At 53.6% G+C, this 13,846-nt stretch overlaps 1 protein-coding gene across 2 annotated transcripts in view; it reads left to right on the forward strand.

The window, feature by feature from the left end:
* Positions 1-12,970, forward strand: part of XPO6 (exportin 6) — a 60,870-nt gene extending 47,900 nt beyond the window's left edge. For both annotated transcript variants that reach the window (XM_084216287.1, XM_084216288.1), the window contains exons 16-24: positions 230-376; positions 2,198-2,387; positions 3,025-3,180; positions 4,308-4,422; positions 4,896-5,067; positions 5,801-5,962; positions 8,441-8,539; positions 9,794-10,024; positions 12,324-12,970. In XM_084216287.1, coding sequence (XP_084072413.1) covers positions 230-376; positions 2,198-2,387; positions 3,025-3,180; positions 4,308-4,422; positions 4,896-5,067; positions 5,801-5,962; positions 8,441-8,539; positions 9,794-10,024; positions 12,324-12,425 — 1,374 coding nt within the window. In that variant the 3' untranslated portion in view covers positions 12,426-12,970. The remainder of the gene's footprint in view (positions 1-229; positions 377-2,197; positions 2,388-3,024; positions 3,181-4,307; positions 4,423-4,895; positions 5,068-5,800; positions 5,963-8,440; positions 8,540-9,793; positions 10,025-12,323) is intronic.
* The last annotated feature ends 876 nt before the right edge of the window (positions 12,971-13,846 follow it).

Raw genomic sequence — 13,846 nt, forward strand, 5'->3', positions numbered from 1 at the left:
AATCCCTCCAGGGACAAGGGACTCCACACTGCCTTGAGCACCCTATGTCTGACCACCCTTTCCATGAAGAACTTTTCCCAAAATCCAATCTAAAGCTTCCCTGGCACGTTTCCTCTCATCCTGTCCCTGTTCCCTGGGAGCAGAGCCTGCACCCCCCAGGTCCTGGCAGCTCAGTGGGCTGACCCTGGCTGTGTGTGCTGGTGGAGCTGACCACCCCTGTCTGTGTCAGGTGCAGGAGAAGCTGCTGCTGTCTGCGTGCCACCTGCTGGTGTCCCTGGCCACCACGGTGCGCCCGGTGTTCCTGATCAGCATCCCGGCCGTGCAGAAGGTGTTCAACAGGATCACCGACACCTCTGCCCAGCGCCTCCCCGACAAGGTCAGTTGGCCCAGAGCTGTCCCACGTGGAAACCAGGGGTCCTTGGGAAGATGTGCCTCAGGTGCTGAGGGATTGTCTTGGTTTGGAAAGACAGGTGTCTGCTTGGGAGGGCAGGAGCCTCGCCTGAAATGGAAAATGTAAACACCCCCCGCACTTTTCTGAATTGCTATAAATTTTAAATTAAGGGGCTCTCAGGCAAAAAATATGGGAGCAGGAATAACAGTTCTTTACTAGGGAAGAAAATAAAAAGATAAACAATGCAGTGAACTAAAACAACACTGACAGAGCCAGAGCACAGCCTGACACCCTGTGGGTCAGGGTGCTGGCAGCAGGGCCATTGGAATTGTGGCTCAGCCCTCCTGCAGTGCCAGGGGTGGTTCTGCTGGAGCAGGGATCCTGGAGAAAGGTGCAGTCTGAAGATCCAGGGGCAGAGGCAGCTGCTGTTCCTCTGGGAATCCAGTGGAGAAGCCCTGCTGGTGTTCCAGAATCTCCAGATTATATCTGGGTAGAATGCTGGGCTCCTCCCTCTGGGCAGAGCATCTCCCAGTGGGATGCTGTAGCTCTTATCAGCCATGCAGTGACAGTCAATAGCCTGTTATCAGCAGATGTCTCCCTGGAGGGAGAGGGGAGTGGTTGTGGAAGAGGTAAGGAAAACTGCCCACTTAACAGAAGACAACTGCCATACACATGGTAAATAGAATACAATTTGCTTGAAAATCCAGAACAGGGATAACCTCCAAAATCAGCAACCTTCTCTATATTGTGGATATCCACAAATTACACTGATATTGTATGTAATTCATGATCTATTTTGAGGAAAAGCACAAGGAAAAAACACAATTGCGCCTCTTAGATCTGATTCTTTTCTCATTTGTTGACACCATCCCCAGTTCTGCATCATCTTCACAGTACAGGCATGTTGATTCTGACCTACACAAAGAGTTTTTTGTGAAACTGGAGTATTTATATTGCAGGAGCAATGTAAATAACACATTCCATTTATAGCACTGGAAAGCCACAGTGCTGGGATATGATTGTGTTGTGTGGTGGCAAGGAAGCACAAAGTGCTGCACAAGTGCAGAAGCTCAGCATGTAAACCAGACAAGGAGTAATGAAAGTAAAATCATCTTTGTTTTTATAAGCACCAGAGATTTACTGCTGCAGGGAAGGGCAGACAGAGCTGGGAGCTGCTTCCAGGCTTTAAATCCTGGAGCTTTGCTTTCCCTGTCTTTGCAGGGCTGGTAATTTTCACTTGGGCTTGTGTTCTGCTGTTGAGCAGTGAGCACCTCTGGTGTCTTGGACAGCCATAAAATATCACTTCACTCCAGGCTTGTGCTCTAGCAAAAATTAACTTGGGAAAAAACTCAAAACTTTGGCCCTTTGATTAATGTTGCCCAGAGAAGTTGTGGCTGCCCCATCCCTAGAAGTGTTTAAGGGCAAGCTGGATGTGGAGCAGCCTGGTTTGGTGGAAGGTGTCCCTGCCTGGGGCAGGGGGTTGGAAGTTTGTGACCTTTAAGGTCCCTTCAAGCCAAACCACTCCATTATTCAGTAGTTTTGCTGTCAGTCCAACCCTGCTGCTGTCTGGGCTCTTGTGGGTGGCTTTCTGCTCCCACCTCTCATTGTGGGTACCAGGAGCTCAGGGCTGATATCCACCTGTGTGGATTTGGGAGCTGCAATCCATCCTCAGTGTCCAAGCAGCTCTGCAGAGATGCACAAAGCAGGGGCGGAACGCGACGAGCTTCACCCTCCCTTCCCACCCGAGCCATTCCATGACTCTTCCCACCCAAACCCTTCTGTGGCTGTGATTGCTGTCCCTCCCAGGCCCAGGTGCTGGTGTGCAGGGCTCTGTCCAACGTGCTGCTGCTGCCCTGGCCCAACCTGCCCGAGAGCGAGCAGCAGTGGGCTGTGCGCTCCACCAACCACGCCAGCCTCGTGTCCGCCCTCACCAGGGACTACCGGCAGCTCAAGGCCACGGCCAGCCTGCCCCAGAGGAAGGTGCAGCTGGAGGACAGTAAGTACCAGTGTCCTGCTCACTCCTGCTGCTCTGGGGAGTGGCATGAAGCTGGTTGGACAGGGATTATTTTGGCTGAGAAATTGTTTCGCATACGGGGAGGGTGGGAAAGGAGCGGGTTGGGTCTTCTTTCTGTTTTTAGAGGCTTTTCTGCTCTGTGCAGAACTCTCATTGCCTGTAAACTCTTCCATTGGAGTGCTGTCTTGCTAAGAAGGGTGAGATCAGGGTTGGGATAAAAGTTTAAATAGTAAGGATTGCATTAGGAATACTGAACAGCCTCTTGTGTAGTATTAGAAATACTGGCTGGAAGCAGCATTAGCAAAGACCATGGTTGTAAAAAGTGGAGGGGGAAAATAAGAATTTCTTCCTTGGGATGTACTGAAGGGAGTTTGTTTATATAGGAGGGATGCAAGGAAACTCTTGGCAGGGGTGCAGGGAAACTGCTGTATATTCTTTGGGCCTGGTTTGGGGTGATTTTTGGGTTTTTTCATTGAGGATCACTTTAGAAATCAGTCTGAAATCTTCAGTGTCACTCGTCAGTTGTTTTAATTACTTTGTGTGTTAGCTCAATTTCTCTTCTTCTTACCTGTGAGCAGTTTTGGGACTTGCAAGAAGCATCACTCCTCTTGTTTTGCAGCCAAAGTGATCATCCACCAGACACTGAGCGTTCTGGAAGATATTGTGGAAAGTGTCTCTGGAGAATCCACCAAGTCCCGGCAGATCTGTTATCAGTCGCTGCAAGAATCCGTGCAGGTCTCACTAGCCCTCTTCCCAGCTTTCATTCATCAGTCAGGTATAACCTCAGGCCAGGGCTCATGCTGTGAGTAGCTTTCTGAGCTCCTGGTGACACCCAGAGCAGCGGCACAGAGTCGTGGTGTGGGTGTGGAGTGTGTGGGTTTGCTGTGCCTGGGTGTGCTGGGAGAGCTGGGCTGAAGGGACATCCCTGCCAGCCAGGATCCAGGCAGGGTTGTTTCAAAGAGGAGCTGGTTCTGAGCACAAAGAAGAAAAAAAAGCTTTAAAATACCCTCTCTGGCTGTATTTGCCATTAAGAGGAATAGTTGTCATCAGGTTGGCTCAAATGCTGTGGGATTTGGGGAGTTCTTTCCCTGAGATGGAACCAGGACTGTCACCTGGCAGCCTGCTGGCCAGCAGCTTGCATTTTGTGCCACATCAGGTGCTTCCTCCTGTTCCACTTGGAGCTGGGTGGGATTTTCTCAGTGGTGGGGGTTCAGGGGAGACAACAGCAGTGAAATGCAGAGGATCCAAGGCAGCAGCAAAGGTGCTGTGACTCCAGGGAGCTGTTGTCTTCAGAACAGCCTCATCAGTTGCAATTTATTGCATATCAAAGGCTGTGTGATGAGGGAGGAGTTGAGCAGCTCCAGCTTGGTTACCCAGCCTTTATTGGGATGGATGAAGGATCAGCTGGGTGCTGATCAGCTCACTGCACCACCACGTGCTCACTTCTGAGCATAGAAGGGTCCTCTCAGTTCCTGCCAAAAAAACAAGCTGGATTCTGTCTCCTCCACCCCAAGCTCTGTGGATGTTTTGGATTTCCTGGTGTTTCCTGTTAACCCTGTATGAGCAGTGAGCCCTGGAGGTGGGCCTGGAGCTGCCCCTGAGCTTTGTCCCAGCACTCTGAGCACACACTGAGGCCTTGCTGGCAGGATTTTGGTTGTTCTGAGGGTTGGGTGCTGCCTGTGCTGGTCATCCCTGGCAGGTTTTGGAAGGGGATGAACAGTCTGGAAGCCCTGTAGGAATCAACTGATGGTTTCATTTCTCAGACAACCCTGTTGGTAAATTCCCAAGAGTAAATGGGGTTCACTGAACAGGAGGAACAAACTTCAGACTTGAACATAAAAGACTTATTGATGCACTTGGATGTTTCCTTAAGATGTTCTTGTTGTTTTTCTCCTCTCTTAGATGTGACAGATGAGATGCTGAGCTTCTTCCTCACGCTGTTCCAAGGCCTGAGGGTGCAGATGGGAGTGCCTTTCACTGAGCAGATCATACAGACCTTCCTGAACATGTTCACCAGGTACTGCCAACCCTGCTCACTTCTTTCTTACCCCTCAGAATGGTTTATCTGAGGAGCTGCTCAGCCAGCTGGTCCCTGTCCCTAAAGTGGGCTGTTTGCAGCCTTTGTGGCCAAACTTTTGTCACATCTCAGGGCTGAATCTGGGGAAAACACTTCCAAGTCTGGAGAGACCCAGTGCCCATCAGTCACAGCTGCCACTGTGCAATCCCAGCTTTCCAACACACTTCCTGGCTGTGTGGGGTGTTGAACTGGGCTCTCACATTCCCTGTTAGCTCCTGCCCAAGGTCTGAGAGTGTCCCCTCACTCATCTTTTGCTGGGGAGGGGGATCTATCAACCCTCAGTCACAACCTGCTGTGCCTTCATGTACTTGGCCAGTATCAAAGGAGTATTTTAGAGGCATCACCTGTTTTCCAGTGAAGCAGGTGAGCCTTTGGATCCCTGGGAATGTTCCTAATGCCTCTTTGTGTCCCAGGGAGCAGCTGGCAGAGAGCATCCTGCACGAGGGCAGCACGGGCTGCCGGGTGGTGGAGAAGTTCCTGAAGATCCTGCAGGTGGTGGTGCAGGAGCCAGGCCAGGTGTTCAAACCCTTCCTGCCCAGTGTGATCTCCCTGTGCATGGAGCAGGTGTATCCCATCATTGCAGAGGTATTCAGCTCCCAGGGCAGGGCAGGCATTGCTGGGGGGGTGGTGATGCCTTATGGAGCTGGAACAGGGGCTACATGGAGTTAAGAGGAATAAAGTGGATTTTTATTCAAAGGCCACACCCAGGCAGTACCAGAGCTCAGGTCCTGTCTGGGCATGGGAAGTTAACTGGAGTAACAGGAGTTAACTGTCCAATTAACAGCTTCAAATGATGAAGTTTCATCCTCTTTGCTCGTTTGCCCACCCTCCTCTTTTCACATTGTTTATGCTTTGGGCCTGAAGTTTGAAGAGATTGTCCTTGAATCTCCAGCTAGAATAGGATTGTTTTGTCTTCACCACCCTGTGAAAAGATCCTAGTAACACTTAATATAAAGCTAAAAGCTGCACACCAAAACAGAACAGAAGATCTTAAACCCCAAGGTATCAGCGGCAGCAGTGAAGCTTTGAATTTCCAAGAGCTGCAAGTGTGGAAAGAAAACACCCTGGGGGGGAGCAGTCAGTGGGATTGGAACAGAGTGGGTGGAGGATTTTGTCAGGGATTTCAAGAGAAGCTAAAATTAGGGAGGAGGTCAAAGCAGGAGGTACAACTCAGAGTCAGGGATGTGTTTTCAGCATGATCCTACAGCTGCTGGCTCAGGTGCTCCTTTAGAAGTGCTTTGATGTGTGGGTGGGACCCAGGGGTGGGTGGGATCCCGGCAGAGGAGCCTGCCCTGAGCTCTGTCCCCTCTCCTGGCAGCGCTCATCCCCTGATGTGAAGGCAGAGCTGTTTGAGCTGCTCTTCAGGGTGCTGCACCACAACTGGAGGTACTTCTTCAAATCCAGTGTGCTGGCCAGTGTCCAGAGGGGAGTGGCAGAGGAGCAGATGGAGAATGAAGCCCAGTTCAGTGCCATCATGCAGGTAATTCACCTTTCCCACCAGTGCCCAGAACCTGTCCTGCCGGGGAGCACTAAACATGGAATCACAGAATCATCAAGGTTGGAAAAGCCCTCTGAGACTGAGTGCAGTCATTCCCCCAGCCTGCCAAGGCCACCACTAAACATGTCCCCAAGTGCCACATCCACATGGCTTTGAAATCCCTGCAGGGATGGGGACTCCAGCACTGCCCTGGGCAGCTGTGCCAGGGCCTGACCATCCTTCCCATGAAGGAATATTCCCAATACCCAACCTGACCCTCTCCTGGCACAGCTTGGGGCTGTTCCCCTTGTCCTGTCCCTGTTCCCTGGAGCAAAGCCTGACCCCTCCTAGTTCCCCCCTCCTGTCAGGAGTTGTGCAGAGCCACAAGGTCCCCCCTGAGCCTCCTTTTCTTCAGGCTGAGCCCCTTCCCAGCTCCCTCAGCCCCTCCTGGTGCTCCAGCCCCTCCCCAGCTCTGTTCCCCTGCCTGGACACCCTCCAGCCCCTCAGTGTCTGTTCTTGTGAGGGTCCCACCTGGGCACATGTGGGTGATGGGTTTAGATGAGTTTGATTGAGGTTTTGCCTCCCCAAGCAGCTGAAAATGAAAGTTGCTGAGGAGTGACCCAGCTGCTGAGCTCACAAGGCACAGAGCCATGCAGGCATGAGGAAGGAATGTTAATTTTTTTGCAAACCTCATCCTGCAATAAAAATACATTACTGCCACTGACCCATTAAATTCTGAGTGTTGTGATTGGCACTGGGGGGAGCTGCCAGTGCTGGGAGGTTTTCCTGAGTGTCCTTTGTTTTCCATGGGCTTGTTGAGTGCTGTACCACAAGCCCTGGTGGGGAAGGGTCAGGGGGTAACACCTGGCAGGCTTTGGCCTGGGGAATAGAGAATCATGGAATGGTTTGGGTTGAAGGGACCTGAAAGCCCATCCCATCCCACCCCTGCCATGGCAGGGACACCGTCCCCTATCCCAGGTGGCTCCCAGCCCTGCCCAGCCTGGCCTTGGGCACTGCCAGGGATCCAGGGGCAGCCACAGCTGCTCTGGGCACCCTTTGCCAGGGCCTGCCCACCCTCCCAGGGAACAATTCCTTCCCAATATCCCATCCAGCCCTGCCCTCTGGCAGTGGGAGCCATTCCCTGTGTCCTGTGCCTCCATCCCTTGTCCCCAGTCCCTCTCCAGCTCTCCTGGAGCCCCTTCAGGCCCTGGCAGGCAGGGACAGAATGCACAGAGCCAACTCCGACCTTCTCAGGCTGGGATATTGGAATTTTTAAGAATAACAGGCTGTGTTCCATGTGTTACTTCAGTCAGAGCTGGCCAGATGAGTTCCCTTGCGATTCCTAGATCTCCTTAGTCTGTAGATGGGAGGACTTAGGGAGAGTTTCCCCCTGGTGGAATGCCAGGAGAAACTGGATCCCCTGTGATGCACATGGGGAGAGGGAGCTCTTGCACTGGCATAAACTGGGCCCTGTTTCCCTCTGGCCTTCCCTTCTCCTGCCACCTTTTGGTGTCTCTGAAGCCCAGGCTGGTTCCTGTGCAGGGCTGTCCAAGCATCTCTTTCACCTGCAGCTGTGTAAAACTTCCAGCCTCTCTTGAATGGCTCATTCTGGAAGGTGTTTGTGTTATAATCTCAGTTCAGGCTGGGTGACAATGCTGCACTGCTTGTTTTGCTCCTTGGCTCTTGTTGCTCTGATACAAAACTCCCATTTCATGCTCTGTAAGTGTTCCCACAGCCAGGGCTTTGTGTGGGGGATATTCATAGTTTCTATGCTGGTTTCCACCTGAGATCTAAGGCCAGAACTGGCTCAGTCTTGATGGGATCTGGGTCATTTTTGTCCATTTGACAATAAATGGGTCATGTGGGAGAATGAACTCTTCTGCTCACAATGTCTGGAAGAGAAGCTGTTAAAATCCTGCTGCCTGTGTCTGTACAGAGCTGACCTCACCCACCTTCACCCCCTGTGCAGTGTTTTGGAGGTGTTCAGGGTGGAAAAGATGTTTGATGACACACTGTGCAGCCCTGCCAGGCCAGCTCAGGCTCCAGCAGGCTTTGTTCTGTGCTCTTCACTGCACAGGCTCCCAGGGCCTAAATCCTAAATCATCTCCAAATCCTAAATCAGGGCAGTGACACTGCTTGGGCTCCTGGGCTGTGTCCTGGTTTGTTCCCTGTGCTGTGGTGCCTCAAGTGACACCCCTGAGCCGCAGCCTCAGCATCCCTGGCCCTCTCCAGTGCCAGCTTGGCCTGCCTGTTCCCAGTGGAGCCTGCTCTGCAGGGATATGCCCATGTTCCCACCACAATGTCATCCCCATGGATCTGCTGGCAGCACAGATCTGAACTGCCTGTCTCTTGGGAGCTTGCTGCACTGAGGCTGCCAGGGGTTTCTCGTGGTGTCAGGGTGAAAATGCTGTTGTTTTTCCTGGCAGCTCTGATGTTTGTGGTGCTCTCCATGCCCTTCCTCCCTGTGTGCTTTGTTCCCAGGCGTTTGGCCAGTCTTTCCTGCAGCCTGACATTCACCTGTTCAAGCAGAACCTCTTCTACCTGGAGACGCTGAACACCAAGCAGAAGCTGTACCACAAGGTGGGTCCTGCCTGGGCCTCTGCTCTCTGGGCATGGGCAGAGGTGGGAGCTGTGCTGGGACTGCTTCTAAACTCCTCAGAAGTCCAGGTCAGGATTTGGGGGTTCTGTGGCACAGCCTTTGTGTGGTTGGAATGGAGTCAGCACCCCCTGATACTGGGAACTGGAATGGGAGGGATCCCAGCTCCAGTCAGACACAGGCTGGATGTGTTCCAGAGAGTACCCAGTGCCAGTGAGCTGTGTCTGGGGGAGCAGCAGCTGGGACCCTCAGGGGCACAGTGAGTGCCTGCAGCATTCCCAGCTGGGCAGCTGTGGGTGTCTGCTGTGCCCAGCTCGCTGCCACGGGAGTCTCCAGCTCTCCATGGACCCATCCTCCAGGCCCTGGAACCTACCCTTAGCTGCTGCCACGGGGGATGAAATCTGGAATCCAGGGAACCTGGTCAGCCTGGGAAAGCAGAGCTTGCAATTTCTCATCTGTGCTCACACCTGAAGGGCAGCCCTTTGTGTTCACAGGGGCCTGGGGCACATTTCAGGCCTCTGGCCACATTCCCTGGCTCCCTCTTGGGAGCACTGTGCCGGGAACAGTTGGGAAGAGTTCCCAACTGTGCAGGGAACACCTGGCTGGAATTGCAGTGGGACTTGATGCTGGTGGCTTTGCCAATGCTTAAAACTTGAGTTGGAGCAGGGAATCATGGAATGGTTTGGGCTGGGCAGGACTGTAAAGATGATTTATATTTAACCCCCTGCCGTGGGCAGGGACACCTTCCATCATCCCAGGCTGCTCCAAACCCCATCCAGCCTGGCCCAGGGCACTGCCAGGGATCCAGGGGCAGCCACAGCTGCTCTGGGCACCCTGTGCCAGGGCCTGTCCACCCTCCTAGGGAACAATTCCTAATTCCCAATATCCCATCCAGCCCTGCCCTCTGGCAGTGGGAGCCATTCCCTGTGTCCTGTCCCTCCATCCCTTGTCCCCAGTCCCTCTCCAGCTCTCCTGGAGCCCCTTCAGGCCCTGGCAGGGGCTCTGAGCTCTCCCTGAAGCCCCAAACCATTAGGTAAGTGTGTCCAAATTCAGCAGTAACTTTCAAGCTGACACTAATTGATCTTTTTTGGCCATTTTTGATCTGGCTTGGCTTAGGCAATCAGTGCTCAGCAGAGTGTGCAGATGCTGCTGAAGCTGTGGTCGCTCTCTCCCTGCTGTATTTTTCCTCCTGTGGGAGGAGTGAAGTCCCCTGACCCTGTGCCCCTCTCCCTGTGCAGAAGATCTTCAGGACCACGATGCTGTTCCAGTTTGTGAACGTGCTGCTGCAGGTGCTGGTGCACAAGTCCCACGACCTGCTGCAGGAGGAGATCGGCATCGCCACCTACAACATGGCCTCGGTGGACTTCGACGGCTTCTACTCCGCCTTCCTGCCCGAGTTCCTGGCCAGCTGTGACGGTGTGGACTCCAACCAGAAGAATGTGCTGGGGAGGAACTTCAAAATGGACAGGGTGAGGAGGGGCCTGCAGCACTGTGGTCTTGCCAGGATGCACTGGAGGCCGTTTTCCAGGGAAAGAGTTTGGAAAGACAAGTGTCTGCTAAGGAGGGCAGGAGCCTCCCCTGAACTGGAGAAAATTAACCCCCCCACTCCAAATTGCTATAAATTTTAAATTAAGGGGCTCTCAAGCAACAAAAATTATGGGAGCAGGAAATAACAGTTCTATAATAGGGAAGAAAAGGATAAAATAAACAATGCAGTACACTAAACCAACACTGACAGAGCCAGAACACAGCCTGACACCCTGTGGGTCAGGGTGCTGGCAGCAGGGCCATTGGAATTGTGGCTGCAGCCCTCCTGCAGTGCCAGGGGTGGTTCTGCTGGAGCAGGGATCCTGGAGAAAGGTGCAGGCTGCCTCTGAAGATCCAGTGGCAGAGGCAGCTGCTGTTCCTCTGGGAATCCAGTGGAGAAGCCCTGCTGGTATTCCAGAATCTCCAGATTCTATCCGGGTAGGAATGCTGGGCTCCTCCTTCCTCCCATCTCAATGGGATGCTGTAGTTCTTATCAGCCATGCAGTGACAGTCAGTAGCCTCTTATCAGCAGATGTGATTGTGATCACTCAGAGAGAGATAAGGAAAGCTGCCCACTTGACAAAAGCCAACTGCCCTACAGATGGTAATAGAATACATCTTGCCTTGCAACTGGGACAAGAAGGCCTTTCTCAGGGTCTGGGTATCAGCTCAGAAATGGCCTTTGAGGGTCTAAGGACTTGCAGGGTCCCGGTTGCTGGATGCTTTAGTTTTGGAGAAATCCAGCAAAGTTTGCAAATTGCTAGCTTGGCACTGTATTATTAGCAAGTGCAAGTGGATGCAATTGGAGGCCGTTTTCCAGGGAAAGAGAAGTCCTTTCTCAGGGTCTGGATTTCAGCTCAGAGGTGGCATTTGGGGCTCTAAGGATATGCAGGGTCCTAATTGCTGGCAGCTTCAGTTTTGTAGAAACCCAGCAAAGTTTGGAAATTTTCAGGTTGGTACCCCAGTGTCAGCCAGTGGCTGTGGCTGCATACAGAGGCCATTTTCCATGGGAACAAGAAGTCCTTCCCCAGGGTCTGGGTATCAGCTCAGAGGTGGCATTTGGGGCTTTAAGGACTTGCAGGGTCCTAGCTGCTGGCACCAGAACAGCTGGGAATGTCTGCAGGCAGCACCTTTTGCTCCCAGCACTTCCATGCTCAGCAATCCCCAGCCAAGGGGTGCCCAGTGCAGGGGGCAGAGCTGCCATCCCTCTCAGGCTGCTGTGGCAGTCAGGGAAGCTGGTTCCTGGAGGAAGGTTTCACTGGACTGGGCTGGTGTGTTCCCAAGGGGGACACTCGGGTCCTTCCCTAAACCTCGCTCCAGCTGCTGGACAGATGTTTGAGGGTTACAGTAAGGACAGCAGAGTACCTGCACAGGCTCACAACCCCTGCAAACCCCTGGTGTGTGGGAAGGAAACGTGTGGAATATCATGGCAGAGCAGCAGGTTCTGGCTTCCATTTACTGAGGGTTGTCCATTGAATGCTCCCTGTCCTGAGGAGGGGGTGGGAATTTGAGACTGAGGGTAGGAATGGAGCCCTGGGGGAATTGCTTGGCTCTGGAAGGTGACTGTTCTTCAGGAGTACCAGCCCTTCTTAGGGACTGTGTGACACCCAGGAGCCTTGGCAGGAGAGCAGCAAGGAATTAGTGCTGAATCTGGCCATGGAGCCAGGCTGGCAGAGCTCACCTGGAGAGGAGAAGGCTCCAGGGACACCTCAGAGCCCCTGCCAGGGCCTGAAGGGGCTCCAGGAGAGCTGGAGAGGGACTGGGGACAAGGGATGGAGGCACAGGACACAGGGAATGGCTCCCACTGCCAGAGGGCAGGGCTGGATGGGACATTGGGAATGAGGAATTGTTCCCTGTGAGGGTGGGCAGGCCCTGGATCCCTGGCAGTGCCCAAGGCCAGGCTGGGCAGGGCTTGGAGGCACCTGGGATGGTGGAAGGTGTCCCTGCCATGGGAAGGGTGGCACTGGATGAGTTTTAAGGCCCCTCCCAGCCCACACCATTCCATGATTCCATGCCCGTTCCTCTGGGGCCTCACTGCACAGTGAGAAGCTGAGATGGGAGCAGAGCCTGGATCCCTGCAGTCAGCTCTGGAAGCACCTCTGCCCCAGAGCCTGGAGTTCCCTGGGCTCACACTGACTCGGGGTGGATCTGTTCCCCGGTGAACACCCCCTGGGTGCCGCCCCTCTCAGTGCCCCTCTGCCGTGAGTCCGTTCCCAGCAGTTTTTGCTCTCTCCCTTGCAGGACCTGCCCTCGTTCACACAGAACGTGCACAGGCTGGTGAACGACCTGCGCTATTACAGACTGTGCAACGACAGCCTGCCCCCGGGCACTGTGAAGTTATAGTGACTGCACTGGAGTCCCGCCCTCGGGGCACAGCCCCGCGCTCCGGTTCGCCGCCGCCCTCTCCTCCCGGGCCGTGCCGGCGCTGCGGGCCCGGCTCCGCCCGGGCTTCACCGCGCTCCACCGCTTCCTTTGAGTTCTCCCTGCCCAGCCCGAGGCCGCAGCTGGAGCCGGCAGGATGTGTCTTAATGCCCACCCCGGGGCATCCCCACTGTCGGGAATTCTCTCTCTCCCGGGGCTTTCCCTCTGCTCCTGTAGCACTTTGTTGCATCTGGAGGTGTCTGGAGAGATCATGTCCGTATCAAACACGAGGCAGAAGCGCCAAAGACCACTTCAGACATTCGTACCTTCGTGTCATTCCACCTTCCTGCCCCGCCCAGCTCTCGGAGGAGGAGTCGTCTCCTGACGTTGGGACTGGTTTGGCACTTCTGTCACTCCCTTTGTTTTTAAATTGCCTTGAAAACAAACCTCCCCGATGTTGGCGGGGATTTAGAGACTTTTTTTGGGTTTTTTTTTAAACGTTTTCTCATCATTCCATTGTGATACTAAAAAACATGCTTAATGGGAATAAAGTGCTTACTTTGTTGTTATAAATAACTTGGGGCTGGGTTAGTTTCCCTCTAGGTCATTTTGTATAAATGAACATGCAGTAATCCACAGCTTTTCCCAGGATCAGGAATGAGGAGCAGCCAGCAAGGATCCCAACAATTCCAGCAGCTCCTGGAAGGTGCAGATCAGGGGTGGCCTCTTCTGCTGTCTCCTCATTGTTCTCCTCCTGCGTTTTCTGTCACGTGTTGTGGTGATCCATTCATTCCCTCCAGCACAAGTGTCTGAATCGATCATGAAGTGCCTGCAGGAAGAAATCCCCCATTCCCAGGGAGCCTGCAGCTGAAGTTCACCCTCTGCCCAGTGACCCAGTGGTGGCATCCCAGACACCAGTCAGGCAGGAGCAGATTGTGTGGGGCTTGTGGATCTCTGATCATGCAGCTGGGAATGATTTCTTTTCCCTGAGGTCTCTGGTCAGGAAGCTGTACTAGATCAGTCCTAATTTTTATATTTATTACATTAAATTGGAGAGGCATGGAGTGACAGGAAAAGGGGAAATGGGCTTAGGCTGAATGAGGGCAGGGATGGATGGGATATAAGGGAGGCCCTGGCACAGGGTGCCCAGAGCAGCTGTGGCTGCCCCTGGCAGTGCCCAAGGCCAGGCTGGGCAGGGCTTGGAGCCACCTGGGACAGTGGAAGGTGTCCCTGCCATGGCAGGGGGTGGGATGAGCTTTGAGGTTCCTTCCAACCCAAACCACTCTGTGATTGTGTGGAATCACTCTTAATTCCCTGTGGTGAAGTGGGCAGCTGCAGTGGCAGGAGCAGCACCAGGCCCTGGGAAGGGAACACTCCTGGAGATGTTCTCCTGGGAATGTTTG

This window comes from Fringilla coelebs (assembly GCF_963513975.1).
Source record: "Fringilla coelebs genome assembly, chromosome: 16".
NCBI lineage: Eukaryota > Metazoa > Chordata > Aves > Passeriformes > Fringillidae > Fringilla > Fringilla coelebs.